Source organism: Microtus pennsylvanicus, chromosome 1 (assembly GCF_037038515.1).
Source record: "Microtus pennsylvanicus isolate mMicPen1 chromosome 1, mMicPen1.hap1, whole genome shotgun sequence".
Lineage (NCBI taxonomy): Eukaryota > Metazoa > Chordata > Mammalia > Rodentia > Cricetidae > Microtus > Microtus pennsylvanicus.
Genome location: NC_134579.1, coordinates 47,057,003 through 47,072,055, shown reverse-complemented (window position 1 = coordinate 47,072,055; position 15,053 = coordinate 47,057,003). Strand labels below are relative to the sequence as shown.

Genomic DNA, 15,053 nt, shown 5'->3' with positions numbered 1-15,053 from the left:
TTGTGTCTTTCTATCACAGAACTCTTTTTTTAATGTTTTGTTTTGTTTTTGAGATTTATTTATTTATTTATTACATATACAGCATTCTGCCTCCATGTATGCTTGCACACCAGAAGAGGTCACCAGGTCTCATTATAGATGATTGTGAGCCATCATATGGTTGCTGGGAATTGAACTCAGGGCCTCTGGAAGAGCAGTCAGTGCTCTTAACCTCTGAGCCATCTCTCCAGCCCTCTATCACAGAACTCTAAGTTAGATCAAATGCCATTTTCTACAGTTCTTTGAAGAGGTTGAAGATTATCTATTTATACAGTATATAATCCCTATGTATCTAAAGAACCTTATTAGTCTAACTATAAATATGACAAACATAGATGACTATTGATCTATAATTCCTAATACCTATCTAAGTTAAAGACTAAGAGAATAGACAACTGTGCAATAAATGAGGACAATGACCTCCAAATGTAAACAATATATAAGTATCTTAATCAGAGGTAGAGATGTACACTGCAATATGGTAAATATATATATATACATATATATATATATATATATATATAAACATAGAAATGTTTTAAACAGAGGTAGAAGCATGCATGCATACAATATTCAATATAATTTAACTTTGTATCCATATATAAGAATCTATACCAATGTAGTTGTCTATAAACAATAACTCACAAATACTAATCTATTTTCCCATCATCCAATTTTTCCTCTTTTTTTTCTAAAGATCCCTGAGCTTAGAAAAATTCCTCCCCAAACCCTCAACCGTAATCAACGCCTAAATGATGTCCCTAAACCCAAGGACAAAATTTGCTGGGAGAGCAAAGTGCTTATATTGGTACTCTGTTGGTAACTTTCTTCTGTGTCCCGAAGAATGGCTGGCAGTCCATGAAGCAAGAACTACAAAGGACCATCTCACCTTTAGGTAAATTCAGCAGTCATTTTTCTGTGTGTCCTGCATGTCCAATTCTTTCATCAAACAGTTCAGGCAAGAGCAGTTTCTTGCCCAAATGACTAACCAATTCCATAAGGAGCCTCTCTGATGCCCATCTTCCTCTGATACTACCAGGAACACATGAGTCTCGTTGTCATAAAAAGTCCCAAGTTTTTAAAACATTTTAAATGCCATATTCTGTAGTCTTTGAAAGGTTTGAAGAATACCTAGCCATCTGAAAAACATCTCTGTACATCTAGAAAACCTAACTAACATGACTACAAGAATGACTATTATAGATGACTATTTATTAACATATGTTTCTTCGTTATACATTTTTAAATAAGCTGCACAAGCACAATACCTTAATTAAGAGCATATATATATATATATATATATATATATATATATATAACAAAATTGACCTTAAGTTTGTATCAATAAACTAACATCCATACCAATGCAAATTATTCATATCTATATCATATTCCCTTTTAAATGTAAACAAACATTTATAGACAATATTTGGGAATATGGGCATACTTTTCTCTATACTGCTTCCTGTTGATTGTTGGGCATAGTAATTTTTGGGGGATGTTCACAGTGACCTTCAGGGGGTCTTGTTTTATCAAATCACACCAGTCTGGAAGCAATTCACAGGTTCTCAGCCTCTGTGGAAACAAGAGAAGAACCTCTTTTCCAAAGCAACATATCCTTATACCCAAATTTGGAAGTCATGATACATTTATAATATAAAATCTGGTTTAGCTTAGTAGCCCATACAATGAAATGTCTCTCTATACTTAGCTCACTCACAGTCAAAAAATTCAAAGACAACACAATAATATATATAATCCAGACTTTCTGTGAATTTTCCATTTTTACATGCCTTATTTTTCTTTACTCCTTTTAATCTATGACTACCTGTACTATGTCTCTTTAAAAAAAACTTTACTCTTTTTAAATTATTATCTTTATTTTATGACTCTCAATACTCTTTTTATTCTCTCTTCCAAGCCTATGTACATTTATCCAACACTATGACTCACCTGGATTTGTCTTAATTTTTTTTTTTTTTGGATTTTTCGAGACAGGGTTTCTCCGTAGCTTTTGGTTCCTGTCCTGGAACTAGCTCTTGTAGACCAGGCTGGCCTCAAACTCACAGAGATCCGTCTGCCTCTGCCTCCCGAGTGCTGGGATTAAAGGTGTGCGCCACCACTGCCCGGCCTTGGATTTGTCTTTATTGCATATCTGTAATTCTTTACTGTCCAGGAGCACTTTTTAAAATGCTAAGCACTTTTTAAAACTTAAGCTGTGCCATTACTATGGTATATATGGTACTTTCTGCTTGTCAGCCCAGTCCAGCATGGTGGAGTCACTCACGCTTCTGAAAGCCATGCATATAGCCCCATTCTCAGGCACACAGCCTGTCCATATTGCCATTTTTCAAACTGAAGCAGTATGCTCACAAACTCCACTCAAATGCCCTGTAGCTGAACCTCTTGCCTGAAAGAGTCAAGAGTTCGCACTGGTAGCATGATCCAGAAAGCCACCATTTCAAAATCGTATGGTTTCTTTTCTGCTACACCTGAATCAGGAAAACTTCTCTTAAAGGATCTGTGCTATGCTGCCAGAAAACAGCAAGGAACTGTGTTAAACTCTCTATTTTTCTGTCTAGAATTCCTTTTCAAGCCCTCTTTGGTTTTAAGTGGATTTTAATCAACCACATTGGCACCAATTTGTTTCATGGAGGCCACTTGTTGGTTCCCAGCTGCCCAGCTAGCTCAGACCCTAAATAATCACACATAAACCATATTAATTAAATCACTCCTTAGCCCTTTAACTCTAGCTTCTTAACTAACTCTTACATATTAATTTAACCCATTTCTATTAATCTGTGTATGGCCACATGATAGTGGCTTACTGACAAAATTTCAGTTCTTTCCAAACTTCTTCCTACTTTAGGTTGGGGAAGATAATTTTGAGGTTGCAGAGACCTTTCAATGGGTCTTATTCCATCAAACCACATTAGCCTGGAAGGGATTCACATGAAACTTGTATATCCACTATAGAAATCAATATGGTGATTCCTCAGAAAATTGGGAATTGACCTAACTCAAGACACAGCTATACCTCTCCTGAGCATATACTCAAAGGATGCTCCACCATATACCACAAAGACATTTGTCCAGCTACATTTATAGTAGCTTTATTCACAATAGCCAGAAACTGGAAACAATCTAGATGTTCATCAACAGAAGAATAGATAAAGAAAATGTTGTACACCCATCCAAGTATTAACCAGGCCCAACCCTGATTGTAAGATACACTGTTTCTTTGGGGTTACTATTGACAACCTGTCAAAAGCAGTGAAGTAAAGTAATGGACTGTATGTGTGATATCCCCCCCAGACCCCAGATTTTTTCTTTGAGGTTACAAACAATCAGGAGTAATTTAAGGAGGACATACAGTGAGCATATAGTTTAATGGTACAGAATGGTAGCAAATGTACTGCAGCTGCTGTTTAGGTTGGGCAAGTAGCCAAGAAGCAAACACAGCTGTCTGTGGGGAGGCAATTTAATGGCAAACAATAGAGAACCTAATCAAACAAACCCAATTAAGAAGACCTTATTTCCATTATTTATCTAATCATCAAACAAACTTGCTAATTTTGATTGGTTTCATACTTACTTATTAGATAGTGTTCTGAATAATTTTGAATCCTTTCTGAAATAGAAAACAAGATTAAGTATTAAAAAGGCTTGAGAAAACACTAAGGTGGTGTTCAAAGTTATCAATAAAGTCAGAGTTATTTAGAGAGGACTCCATTGTTGCCATAAGAGAGAATCCAATAATCCAGGCCAAGTTCAGCATGCATAATTCATGGAACTTCACCCTGATATCATGGCACACAAAGCAAAGGAGTTCTTTCCAAGCCTAAAGAAAGACTACTGTCAACACAGTATAACCTTCATCTGACTTCTGTGATTCTCTCCTCCTCGTTCTTCTGGCATAAGGACACATAGACCGTGTATGACCTCTGAAACCTGTGATATAATAAAATATTCAACCCCAGGTGCTCCTGAGACTGTGGATGACCACAGGAAAAAGAAGTTTTGTGTGAGATTCTAGGTGTTTATTTTGAAACAAATACTGTGCCTCTTACTTCCTGCATTCTCACACAACATGCATCTTCCTGCACAGATAATGACCTCTGCATTTTTCTGATGTCCTCAATCAGAAACTGACCTAGGACAATTGAGAAGCAAAGAGCTGTAAGTCAATGTATATACCGGGGTGGCTGTTCCTGGTTCTGTAGGATAATCTCCTTGTACTCTGCCTTGTTTCACAAGATGCCTTTCCTCATTCTAGCAGACAAATGCTTTCTTGAAAACACCCAAGTCTCATTCTGACCACATTGGTACTTACACAAACCAATTTCTATTATGAACATAAAAAACAAAGGTAAATTGTATGCAAAAACAGGGGCATTTTAAGTATCCCCTTAGAAAAATATTTCAAGAGGAAAAATAAAATAAAATAAAAAAATAAAATACTTTTATTGTATTTCCAAATTTTACGAATTATAAGCATTGTTATAGTTCCAGAACATATTTCTTTCCACATTTCATAGGCAGTTCGCTGAGTACTGTTGGGCTCAAAAATAAAAGGAATATTTTTGTTCTTTCCCAGTAATCCCCATTTCCCTAAAGAGGGCTATATATTTAGCTAAAATTTAAACTAATCCTAAAAAGAAATGTATTTGACTTCTAAAAAAGAGCAACAATCCCCAAAAGTAAGACATGATTTCTATTTGTAAGGTACTATAAGTTTTGATGGAACTGGACATATTTTTATATAATGCACAGGGAAAAGAAATGTGTGATGAATGAGGGACATAGACCTTACAAAAGAAAAGGATAATTGTGATAGGTATAAAAGTGGATATTCTGAAATAGATGGGAATGGCATAGCAATGATGAAGATGGAGATGAGAGAAGGCTGGACCTGGGAAGATGGGTCATGTGTGTGAGCTTGAGGACCTCTGCTGTATCTTCAGTATCCACATTCGAGGTAGAAGATGACAGCTCCTGTCTCTAATCCAGTGCTAAGGCAGCAACAGGGGCATCTGTTTCCCACTGACTAGCAAGCCTAACAATTCCATTGAGTCCCGAGTTCACCAGAAACCTTGTCTCAAAAAGTAAGGTAGAGAGCAACTGAGGAAGACACCAAATGTCACCCTCTGTCTTCCACATACACACTTGTGCAGACACATATATGTGTACTTGCATGCACATGTGCATACACAAAGATGAAGCAATGGAAAGTAGTGTTGTTCAGCTTGGCAAGGTTCCTTCCTGAAGTGATCCAAGAAGGTAGGTAGAAAGCTTTGGAGAGTCATTTCGTATTCTGGGCAATAGTCTCGTATGAAGCATGCGATTCGCAAACACTTTCTCATATTCTGTGAGGTGCCTTTTCATTTGTGATAATAATCTTTGGTGAAGAAACATATTGAATTTTGACAGTCTCTTCTGTCTGCTTTTGCTGTTGTTTTATGCTTTTGTAATAATATCTCAGAAATGATTGCAAAATCCAAGATCAAGACTTAGTTTATTTATGCAGATGTATGGTTGATGTAAAAAGTAGTTTTGTAGGTTAATTTCCTATATTTAAATCAGTCGAGGGTCTTGGGCAAGGTGACACATACCTTTAAGCCCAGTATTTGGAGAAAGGGGCAGGGGGATCTCTGAGCTCCAGCACAGCCTAGTCTACACAGCGAGTTTCAGGCCAGGAAAGACTACACACTGAAACACAGTTTGAAAAAACAAAGAAAAACAAAACCCAACAACATCCGAAAGTAAATTGAGAGCCTATAGAGACGACTCAGATGTTAAGAGCATTGGCTGCTCTTCCAGAGGGCCTGGGTCCAATTCCCAGCATCCACATGGTAAACCAAGTGTAATTCCAGTCCCAGAGGCACCAGCCATGTATGTGGTACACAGACATAAGTGCTGGCTAAAACACCCATGCACAGAAAATAAAAATAATAAAAAGTCAACTAATCGTAGATGGAATTTTATTCTACACTCTTAATTCTACTATATTGATCTCACTACAGTATTTAAGTAGCTATATTTTAATAATGAAATTTGGAATAGAGAAATCTTTCTTCTTTATGCAGATTATTTTGGCTTCTCAGGGTCTGTTACACAATATGATGTGAACTTTAGAATTAAGTTTGATTTGTTGGAGATGATGTTTAATCTTGGGGTGTGTCATCATTATAATAGTGAGTCTTCCAAGATGATGACAATCAAATATTTTTACATCTTAATTTTTTTGTTTATTCATGCTACAAATCTGAGCATAACTTCTGCAAATTCTAATCAACAAAAAACAGAAAAAACAATGACAAAAAAGAAAACAATATCATTGTGATCATTTCTGAACCTGTCAAATAAATGTTTTAATCACTAACAACAAGAACAGTCAGTAAGTGGCCTGCTGTGACAGCACATACCTTTAACCCAAGCGCTAGGGAGGCAGAGGCAGGTGGATTTCTGTGAGTTCCATGACAGCCTTGTCTACAAAGAGAGCTCCAGGGAAGCCAGACCCCATCTCAAAAAGACCAGTAACTTCCATTATTTTCCCTCTACTGTTCTTGACCCCACCCTTTTCTCCCCCTACACAAATACTTTATTTTCTCATAACTGCCACAGCATGGAAGACAAGGTAGACTGTGGATCTGATACAAATGTTCCAACTTTAACCACAGTGTCTGAAAGTCGGGATTGCCTCTTTCACAGCAACAGGATGGAAATCTATAGATGGTCTGGGGTAGAGCACTCACCTGTCACATGGAGGGCTATTATGTTGCTATTAATAACCACAGAATTAAAGTTTACAGAACAACTATACGACCCAACGTCACTGGGATATACTGGTTCAAAATGTAGAGTAAAAACTGAACCATAGACCTTGTCTTCCCAACCAGTATGTTGCCGAGGTCCAATCTCAAGAGGTAAACAGTTTTTTCCACTGTACTTGCACCAAGTCACATTAGGTCTCTGAGCACAATATGTCACAGGACATTCCATTTTAAAGAACTTTCCCACTGTGGCATATTCTGAATGCCTGGGAACGATAATTTGTACTTGACATGGCCTTTCACCTAAAACACAAAAAGAAAACTGTAATGAGTATGATCTTCTCAAAGAATCATAGATACCACAGCAATTATTTCCACCAAAGATTTCTCACACAGAATTCCATAATCTTCCTCAATACTATTTTCAGTACTTTATCTCCTCTAGCTCAGTGTGGTGCATAGATGCACATAATCAATATTTGCTTTAAAAATAAATTGCTTCACTGAGTGCTGGAGGCTCACACATTTAATCCCAGCACTCTCGAGGCAGAGTAAGGCAGGTTTCTGAGTTTGAGGCCACACTGCTCTACAGAGCAAGTTCCAGGACAGCCAGGGCTACACAGAAAAACCCTGTCGCAAAAAAACAAACATAAAAACAATTAGTTAATTAGTGAAACACTTAAATTTGATTTTATATGTTTTTTTAAGAACATAGTTTCCTCCAGGGCTAGAGTGTACAATAGTTACTGTAACATGTCGTTTTGGGAAAGAATTTAAAGACTATCTCTTAAATTTAGTTGTATAGGACAATCGCAGCCATTACAATACCACTTGTCTTTAAATACTTAATAGTGCCTGTGGTATTTTCTCCCCTAGAAATCCTTAAAGAAGGACAAACAGACACCTGAGTGGTAATCCAGGCAGCAGCTGTGCAGTTTAAGCTCTGTTTGGCAGATATTTCCAGAACCTTCTCTACTCATTCATAACTAGTTATACAAGTGCACTAACCCTTCCTTATCAGTGTGCACATATACTTCCAAGATCCAGAGCAAAACCAGGCAAACAGAAAGATGACAAACAATTCTAATGTTCTTATATGTGCTAAGCACTTTTGGGCATCATATATGGAAGTACTCCTTATTGTAGAATCATGTCCTGATACACCTATCATGATTTAACATTATTGTAAGCCAAAATTCATTTAGTAAACTTAGTCTACCAAGCACTATATCTGAACCTAACCTTCCTTAAACTTATTCAAAATAGATTAGCCTGCAGTTCGCCCAAGTAAACAAACATAAAGTTTCTTTCATAGTGAAGTTTTGGTACTTCATGTAATTTTAGAATATAGTTAAACAAAAATGCTGGCAACATGGTATACTGGATGATATTGGCCATTTACTTTGTGACTGCATAGTTGAGTAGGGATATAGCCAGCACTGCAAAAGGCTATAACAACACATATTCCTAGACATGGAAAATAGCAACATTCATATCACTTACAAATCATTGTAAAATTTTGATAATTTTCAAGTTGAACCATCCTAATTAAGGAATCACTCGGAGTGTTGCTTCAGTCCATCACAATAATGACTGAGAGGTAATCACTAGTATTATCTGAATCCTAGAACAAATAAGCCATCTATCATAGGTCACCAGCTATTGGGAGACAGACTCAGGACTAGAATTTAAACCCAGGTACACTACTCACTCCAAGGCATAGGCTGTTATCCAAAAATTTATTTTGAATGGGAAATTGTAGTAAAAGTTCTTGGCACTATACTTAGATTATATTTAACAACAATAAATGCCAAGTGTTACTGTTTTTATATTAAAATGGATTTATAAAACTGATATATAAGTTGAGCAATTGTCAAAAGTCATAAAAAGCTATAATTCTTGGAGCCAAAACAAAAATTCAATAGTCTTCCAAAGTACCTCTGATCTGAAAAGTGAACCCTAGCTACATTCACGGGATTAACAATGGTCTGTAATGAGTGGGTCTGTGCCAGGTAAACAAATAGAGAGATTGAAATTTGAATGCTGTATAAAGATGTAATTCTTTCATATAAATAGAGATCTATGGGATAAGACTGACCAGCAAGGCTTGACCCAGCTACAAACTAAAGAGTTTTGGCTCTCTTTCCAAGGTGGCTCTTGGTACTTCATTGTAAGTCGACCAGGTGGCAAATGTCACCTCATGTCACCTTCAACCCTATTACTCATTGCCTTTGCTCCACAGCTCAGGGTTCACATGCATGCCACTTCATGGAGCCTTGTCCTTCCTATGTGTCAATGGTGAGTGTCTGTCAGTTAGGTTGGAAGATAATATATAAATATTTCCAGTGGACAACAGAAAGCTTTTGGTGACTCCAGAGAAGAAAAATTCATGGTGACAAGTTACAGGTGCTTCTGGTCATGGAGACCCTGATCACCTGGTGTAAGTGGGCCTTGTCTTCCAGAGATGCCAGGTCCATAGATCTCTTTCAGGAAGAGAAGCCATTGACAGTAGTGTTTGGTGAGCTCCTCTCATTCTATCAGAAACCAGTCTGTGTTTTACAAATGATGCCCAGGGAAAGGTGTTTCCTTGCGATGCTCAGTAAGACTTTGTTATGTAATAAAGGTACAGTGAAGTCCACCTTCATTTCCCTGCAATATATTTCCTCACTTCCCTAATACAGTCTGCTGTGGAAATAGCACACTGAACTTCGGTGCCTCTCAAGCTCCAGACATGGTTGGCCTGAGGGAAACCTTGGTTGGTTTGTGGGAAAACAAAACAAAACTACCTATTGTTCCCCAGAGTTCATTTCCTTTTCTAATAATATTAGAGAAGAAAATGAATTGAGCCATGACCACCCAGCTAAAGTCTGAATTATTCTCCTGCCAATGTTTTCTGAACCATGGACTATTTGTGATAGGTGTGAATTCCAGGGGGTTATTTGGACAAACATGGCAATTAGGAAAGAGAAAAATGTATTAGAGAGACCTACCAGATAAACTTGTTTTTGTTTGTGACTGTCCTACTTGGTCCATCAGACATTTCCCTGATCCATGTTTAACAGGGATGTCTTGTCAGACTCTGAGGATGCAAAGAATGACATCCCTACATTACACAAACACAAGCACATGAGACACTCCTATCATGGGATGAACACATAAACCATAAGTGCAAGAGCAATAAGACAGGGATATGATATTAACTAATTTCAAGGTAAGAGAACTGAGAACTTGAGAAAAGTGAATTACAAATCACAAATGCTTCCTGTTACTGACACTGTGAGAGAAGCTGAGTAACTCGCCAAAGATAAGCCTATTAGCGCTCATTCCGACTGAAGATGGTAACAGATGACATGGAACTAGCCTGGAAGGAAATATCACTTCCCAAACCACTTAAGAAAACAATAAAGCTAATTAAAGTTTGAAATAAAAGAAAACAATAACAAATAATCACTCTTAACTAAATTGACACAGTATTTTTGCTCTTCCACATTCTGGGTATTTGTCCAGAAAAAAAGGCACTTAGTCGGCATCACACCTCAATAAAACACTTGACTGTTTTCTTTTGACAGATGAGGAATTGAGGACTAGAGCGGCTGCTCATAACCAATAACAGCCAGGGTCTACTGATAAAGCTATTTTTATACACCCATCCTTAACCACTGCACAACAGAGATTGTTCAAGAAAGCAACCAAAAATTCAGTCACATCATATGAACCTGATTACAAATACTTTTCAACATTTTTTTTTCCAGCAAGTTCAAACTCCAAGTTACAGCAAAGCATCCAGGTAACGGAAGTTAAGGAGGAAAGTCCCATGGATGTTTGGTGATAGTTTCAAATCAACTTCAGTAACACAATAGAGGACAATTTTATAGTGCAGTAAAGGAAGTAACAGGAACTTAAAGGGCCCTATGATGCTAGTGAGTCAATTTAAGGAGGCAATCAGCTCATAGCTTAATCTGATTGTTCTCAATCCAGGAAATCCTGAAGCATAGGAAAGTATTTCTAGGTATCTTGATGCCTTTTGATACACAAAAGGTGTTTGGAATTTGGGGAAAGATGCAGCTCTGCTTCCAGTATTTCATGTGAACATTTCAACAGGAATACTGGAACCATGAAGATGAGACAGAGAGGGGACTAGAGAAATAACTCAGCAGATAAGAGCACTTGATGTTCTTCCAGAGGTCCCAAGTTCAGTTCCCAGCAACCATCTCAGGAAGCTCATAACCTCTGTACCTGAAGATCCACAGGATCCAATGCCTTTTTCTGGACTCTATAGGCACGCACAACATGCAGAGGACCCAGGTTCAATTTCCAGCATCCACATAAGTGTAAATCCATTTCCTGGGCAAACTGAGACCTTCACACCATTGCACATAAAATAAAGTTAAATCATTAAAAAATTCTTAAAAAAAAGAAACTTGTGTTCTGGTGGGAGATAATTTCTTATAATATGCTTGAGCCCAGAATTAACTGAGGAACAGGAAACCTCTGCTAACCACTCCACAGGCTTTCCCCTTCTCCAGGGCATGTTGCTGTGCAGAAGCAAAGTGTCGAGAGATAGCAAAGAAGAACTGCAGGTTTTGGTAACAAAATGGCTTTGTAGGGATGAGCCAGCATCACCTATGGAGAATCGCTTTCTATGTTCAGTTGGCAACCACTTACAAGTCACCTTGTTCAACAATGAAACAACAACACCAGTGCTCGCTGCTCTACTTCACAGTATAATGCTTGTCCAGTGTTTTCTTTCATATTTCATCCCACGAAAACGAACGTGATTGTATTTGGATTGAACATTATTTGAGAGTAATGGTGGCCACAGCTATGAACTCAAGTATCCAACACTTTTCCTACCTAATTAAGCACCACTGCTTCCTGCTTACATCCATGTGGAGAGAACATGAGATTTATTTCCCATTAGTATGACAGCCAGAGAGATTTCATGAGCAATGGTGACAAATTTGTACTTAACCATTTATAATGTCTGCTAAAATATCTTTACAGGACAGGCTTCCAGGAAACTTGGCCAAGCTATGGATTCCGTGTTTGCTCTGTAGGAAGGAAAGTGATCTCCATATTCTAAGTTCACTTACACCCTCTAGTATTTTCAGGAAGCAAAGGTAACTACTGAGCTATACGCTGGACATAAACATCCCTCTCCCCTGAGAAAGCTCAACAAGGAAAACTCACTGAAATGAACACTGAGGAAGAAAACAAGAAGTCCGCTTAGGAGGTGCCTTACCAAGGATGCTCCAGAAGCCCACATGCAGGATCAAGAGTTTGCTAAACAACCCTGGAATCCCAAACATGGCAGGCGGTATCTTCATTCTCAGCACCTATCAGGCAGGAGCAGACTCCTCAAGCAGAAGGCTCCTCTTCCTCTCTAGGGATCTCCAGAGCTGGATGGTATTCTCTGCCCTAGCAGTATCTTAGGGGGGAAAATCAGGAGAACTGCTGGGAGAGGACAGTACGAAGAGCCTGATTGATTCTGTGAGAGCAAGTGAACAGAGACTCTGTGCTGTGGTTTTGCTTCTCATCCAATCTGCTCTTCACTTTCAGGCTCTCTGATGTGCAAAGCCTCTTGGTCACTGCTTCTCCTTCCACCCTGCTACCGTTCATACACCACCTTGAGGTTTTTCTCAAAGTGAACAATTAAACTTGAAAGAAATCTAAATTGCTCCAGCCCTTTAGGTTTAGATTTTGAGCAAATCAGTTTGAAAATCCATGGTAAAAGTACCTATGGCAAGCATACATGCCCCCTTTTCATAAGTTGTGATTATAATACTTCTGTGTAGTATATCTTAGGACCCCCTCATCTCCACCCCCACCATGACACAGTAAGATGAGAATGCTCACTGCCATGAACACAGTGAAGACTTCTCTGAGGTTATGGAGAGAATGAGTGACAGGATGCACTTCAGCAGCAGAGGAGAACAGGGCCTCATTCTTCAGTCTGTAGATGTCAATCAACGGAAAATGGTTACCATTAGTACTGGCTTTGTGTTCTTGCAAAATGTTAAAGTTCTAAGAAAATGAGATTTGAATACCAATTGAAGGAAACTTCCATTTTTGGTATGTGGTTGTTGTCTAGATTAAGCAGTAAAGTAAGAAATGGAAAAGTTCTAAATTAGATAGCTGGGAGGCTGTGGGGTCCCAGCCCACAACTAATCACTAGCTTTTAACAATAGGAACTTATGTATTTCAAATGTAAAGGTTTGGTTTGTATCAACGGTGTATTTGTAGTCACTGAGAGAAATTGAGAAATCTTTCCCTCAAAGGTTGGTAATATCCATCGAATGTCAAACTCCAGTTATTGTGTATTCATTGAGCCAAACAGATAAGCCATTATGGCTGGAGATACAAGTATGAATGAACAAACTGCTCCTGGATTTAAGAAACTTAGTCAAGCAGTATCCATGTACCCCAAGCACACCAGGGAATACAGTCTATGGAGCTCTCAAAAGCTGAACTGCTGACCAAGGAGTCACCCTGTTTATGGTGCATTTTATACAACACATTCCTTTTCTCTGTCCAGAATGGTGTGGATAATTCCTGTGACAGTTAAAGCAAGACTCATTGTCCCTCTAAAATGACCTGCCTGAAAGCTCTAGAAAAAAAAAGAAACAGACTTACTCAGGAGGACTAGAAGACAGGAAATAATCAAAATGAGGGCTGAAATCAACAAAATAGAAACACAGGAAACCATACAAAGAATCAATGAAACAAAGAGCTGGTTCTTTGAGAAAATCAACAAGATTGACAAACCCTTATCCAAACTAATCAAAAAGCAAACAGAAAACATCCAAATTAACAAAATCAGAAATGAAAAGGGGGACCTAACAACAGACATGGAGGAAATTCCGAGAATGATTAGGTCCTACTACAAAAGCCTGTACTCCACAAAATAGGAAAATGTAAAAGAAATGGACAATTTTTTAGATAGATACCATCTACCAAAATTAAATCAATACCAGGCAAGCAATTTAAATAGACCTATAAGCCACAAGGAGATAGAAGCTGTCATCAAAAACCTCCCAACAAAACAAACCCAGGGTTGGATGGTTTTAGTGCAGAATTCTACCAGAACTTTCAAGAAGAGCTAATACCTATTCTCCTCAAAGTGTTCCACGTAATAGAAACAGAAGGCTCATTGCCAAACTCTTTTTGTGAAGCTACAGTTACCCTGATACCAAAACCACACAAAGACTCAACCAAGAAAGAGAATTACAGACCAGTCTCACTCATGAACACGGATGCAAAAATTCTCAATAAAATACTGGCAAATCAAATTCAAGTACACATAAAAAAATCCATCATCATCAAGTAGGCTTCATCCCAGAGATGCAGGGCTTGTTCAACATATGAAAATCTATCAATGTATTCCATCATATAAATAAACTGAAAGAAAAAAAAACCATATGATCATTTCATTAGATGTGGAAAAAGCATTTGACAAAACTCAAGACCTGGGAGGTTTAAAAGAAAAACCTTTAGTCATCCATCCTAAAATTCAAGATATCAGGCAAACCAGAAGTAAACATAGCCTGTCACGAGCAGACCTTCAAAATTCTCTACTCTTCTGCTTGTTCTCCACCCTACTCCTCTTCCTCCTTCTCCTGGTTTGGTGTGTGTGTGGTGTATGTAAATGTTCATGTCTGGCCTTGTATGTGATTTCTGGGAACCTGAACTCAGATCCTCATTCTTATGCAGCAAGTTTTTTACTGGCTGAACCATCTTCCCAGTCTAGGGATTACTTTTTTTCATATAAAGGAGTCTATGCTTAATAGATAAAACTTGAAAAAAAATCTTACAAAATACCTCATGGATTTTAAGTGATGTCTATCTTGATAGTTTATCGGTGTGTTTGGATCTTTATCTCTTCACAACTGGCAGTACTAAAAGCAATATTAGCCAAGACTTTGCCATAGAATCTCACTCTTGTTTTTATTCTAGTAAAGAATTGAAAGAAACCAGATTCAGAAATGCATTGCTCTGTGACAGTCTGTATTGCTTTGTGTTTATAACTTATCCAGTAGCTAGACTTTTTATCTCAAACCACCATAATCATGTATCATTTAATCTGAAAACTGTAATTTCCATGTCAATGCACAAGTTAAAGAGTTTGCTGCATTCTTAGAAGTAATTATTTGTATACGAGGAACAATTTTTGAAACACAAGCTTTAAGACACAAACTTCTGGTTTTATGTTGAATGATAGAAAGTAAAAGAAAATTTGGCAAC

At 37.8% G+C, this 15,053-nt stretch overlaps 2 protein-coding genes across 2 annotated transcripts in view; both read right to left on the bottom strand.

Moving 5' to 3' along the window:
- LOC142837085 (cell surface glycoprotein CD200 receptor 2-like) overlaps positions 1 to 7,041 on the bottom strand; it is a 28,245-nt gene extending 21,204 nt beyond the window's left edge. The window contains exon 1 of the mRNA XM_075951973.1: positions 6,795 to 7,041. Coding sequence (XP_075808088.1) covers positions 6,795 to 7,041 — 247 coding nt within the window. The remainder of the gene's footprint in view (positions 1 to 6,794) is intronic.
- Positions 1 to 15,053, bottom strand: part of LOC142844860 (cell surface glycoprotein CD200 receptor 2-like) — an 85,439-nt gene that overhangs the window by 22,135 nt on the left and 48,251 nt on the right. The window lies entirely within an intron of this gene.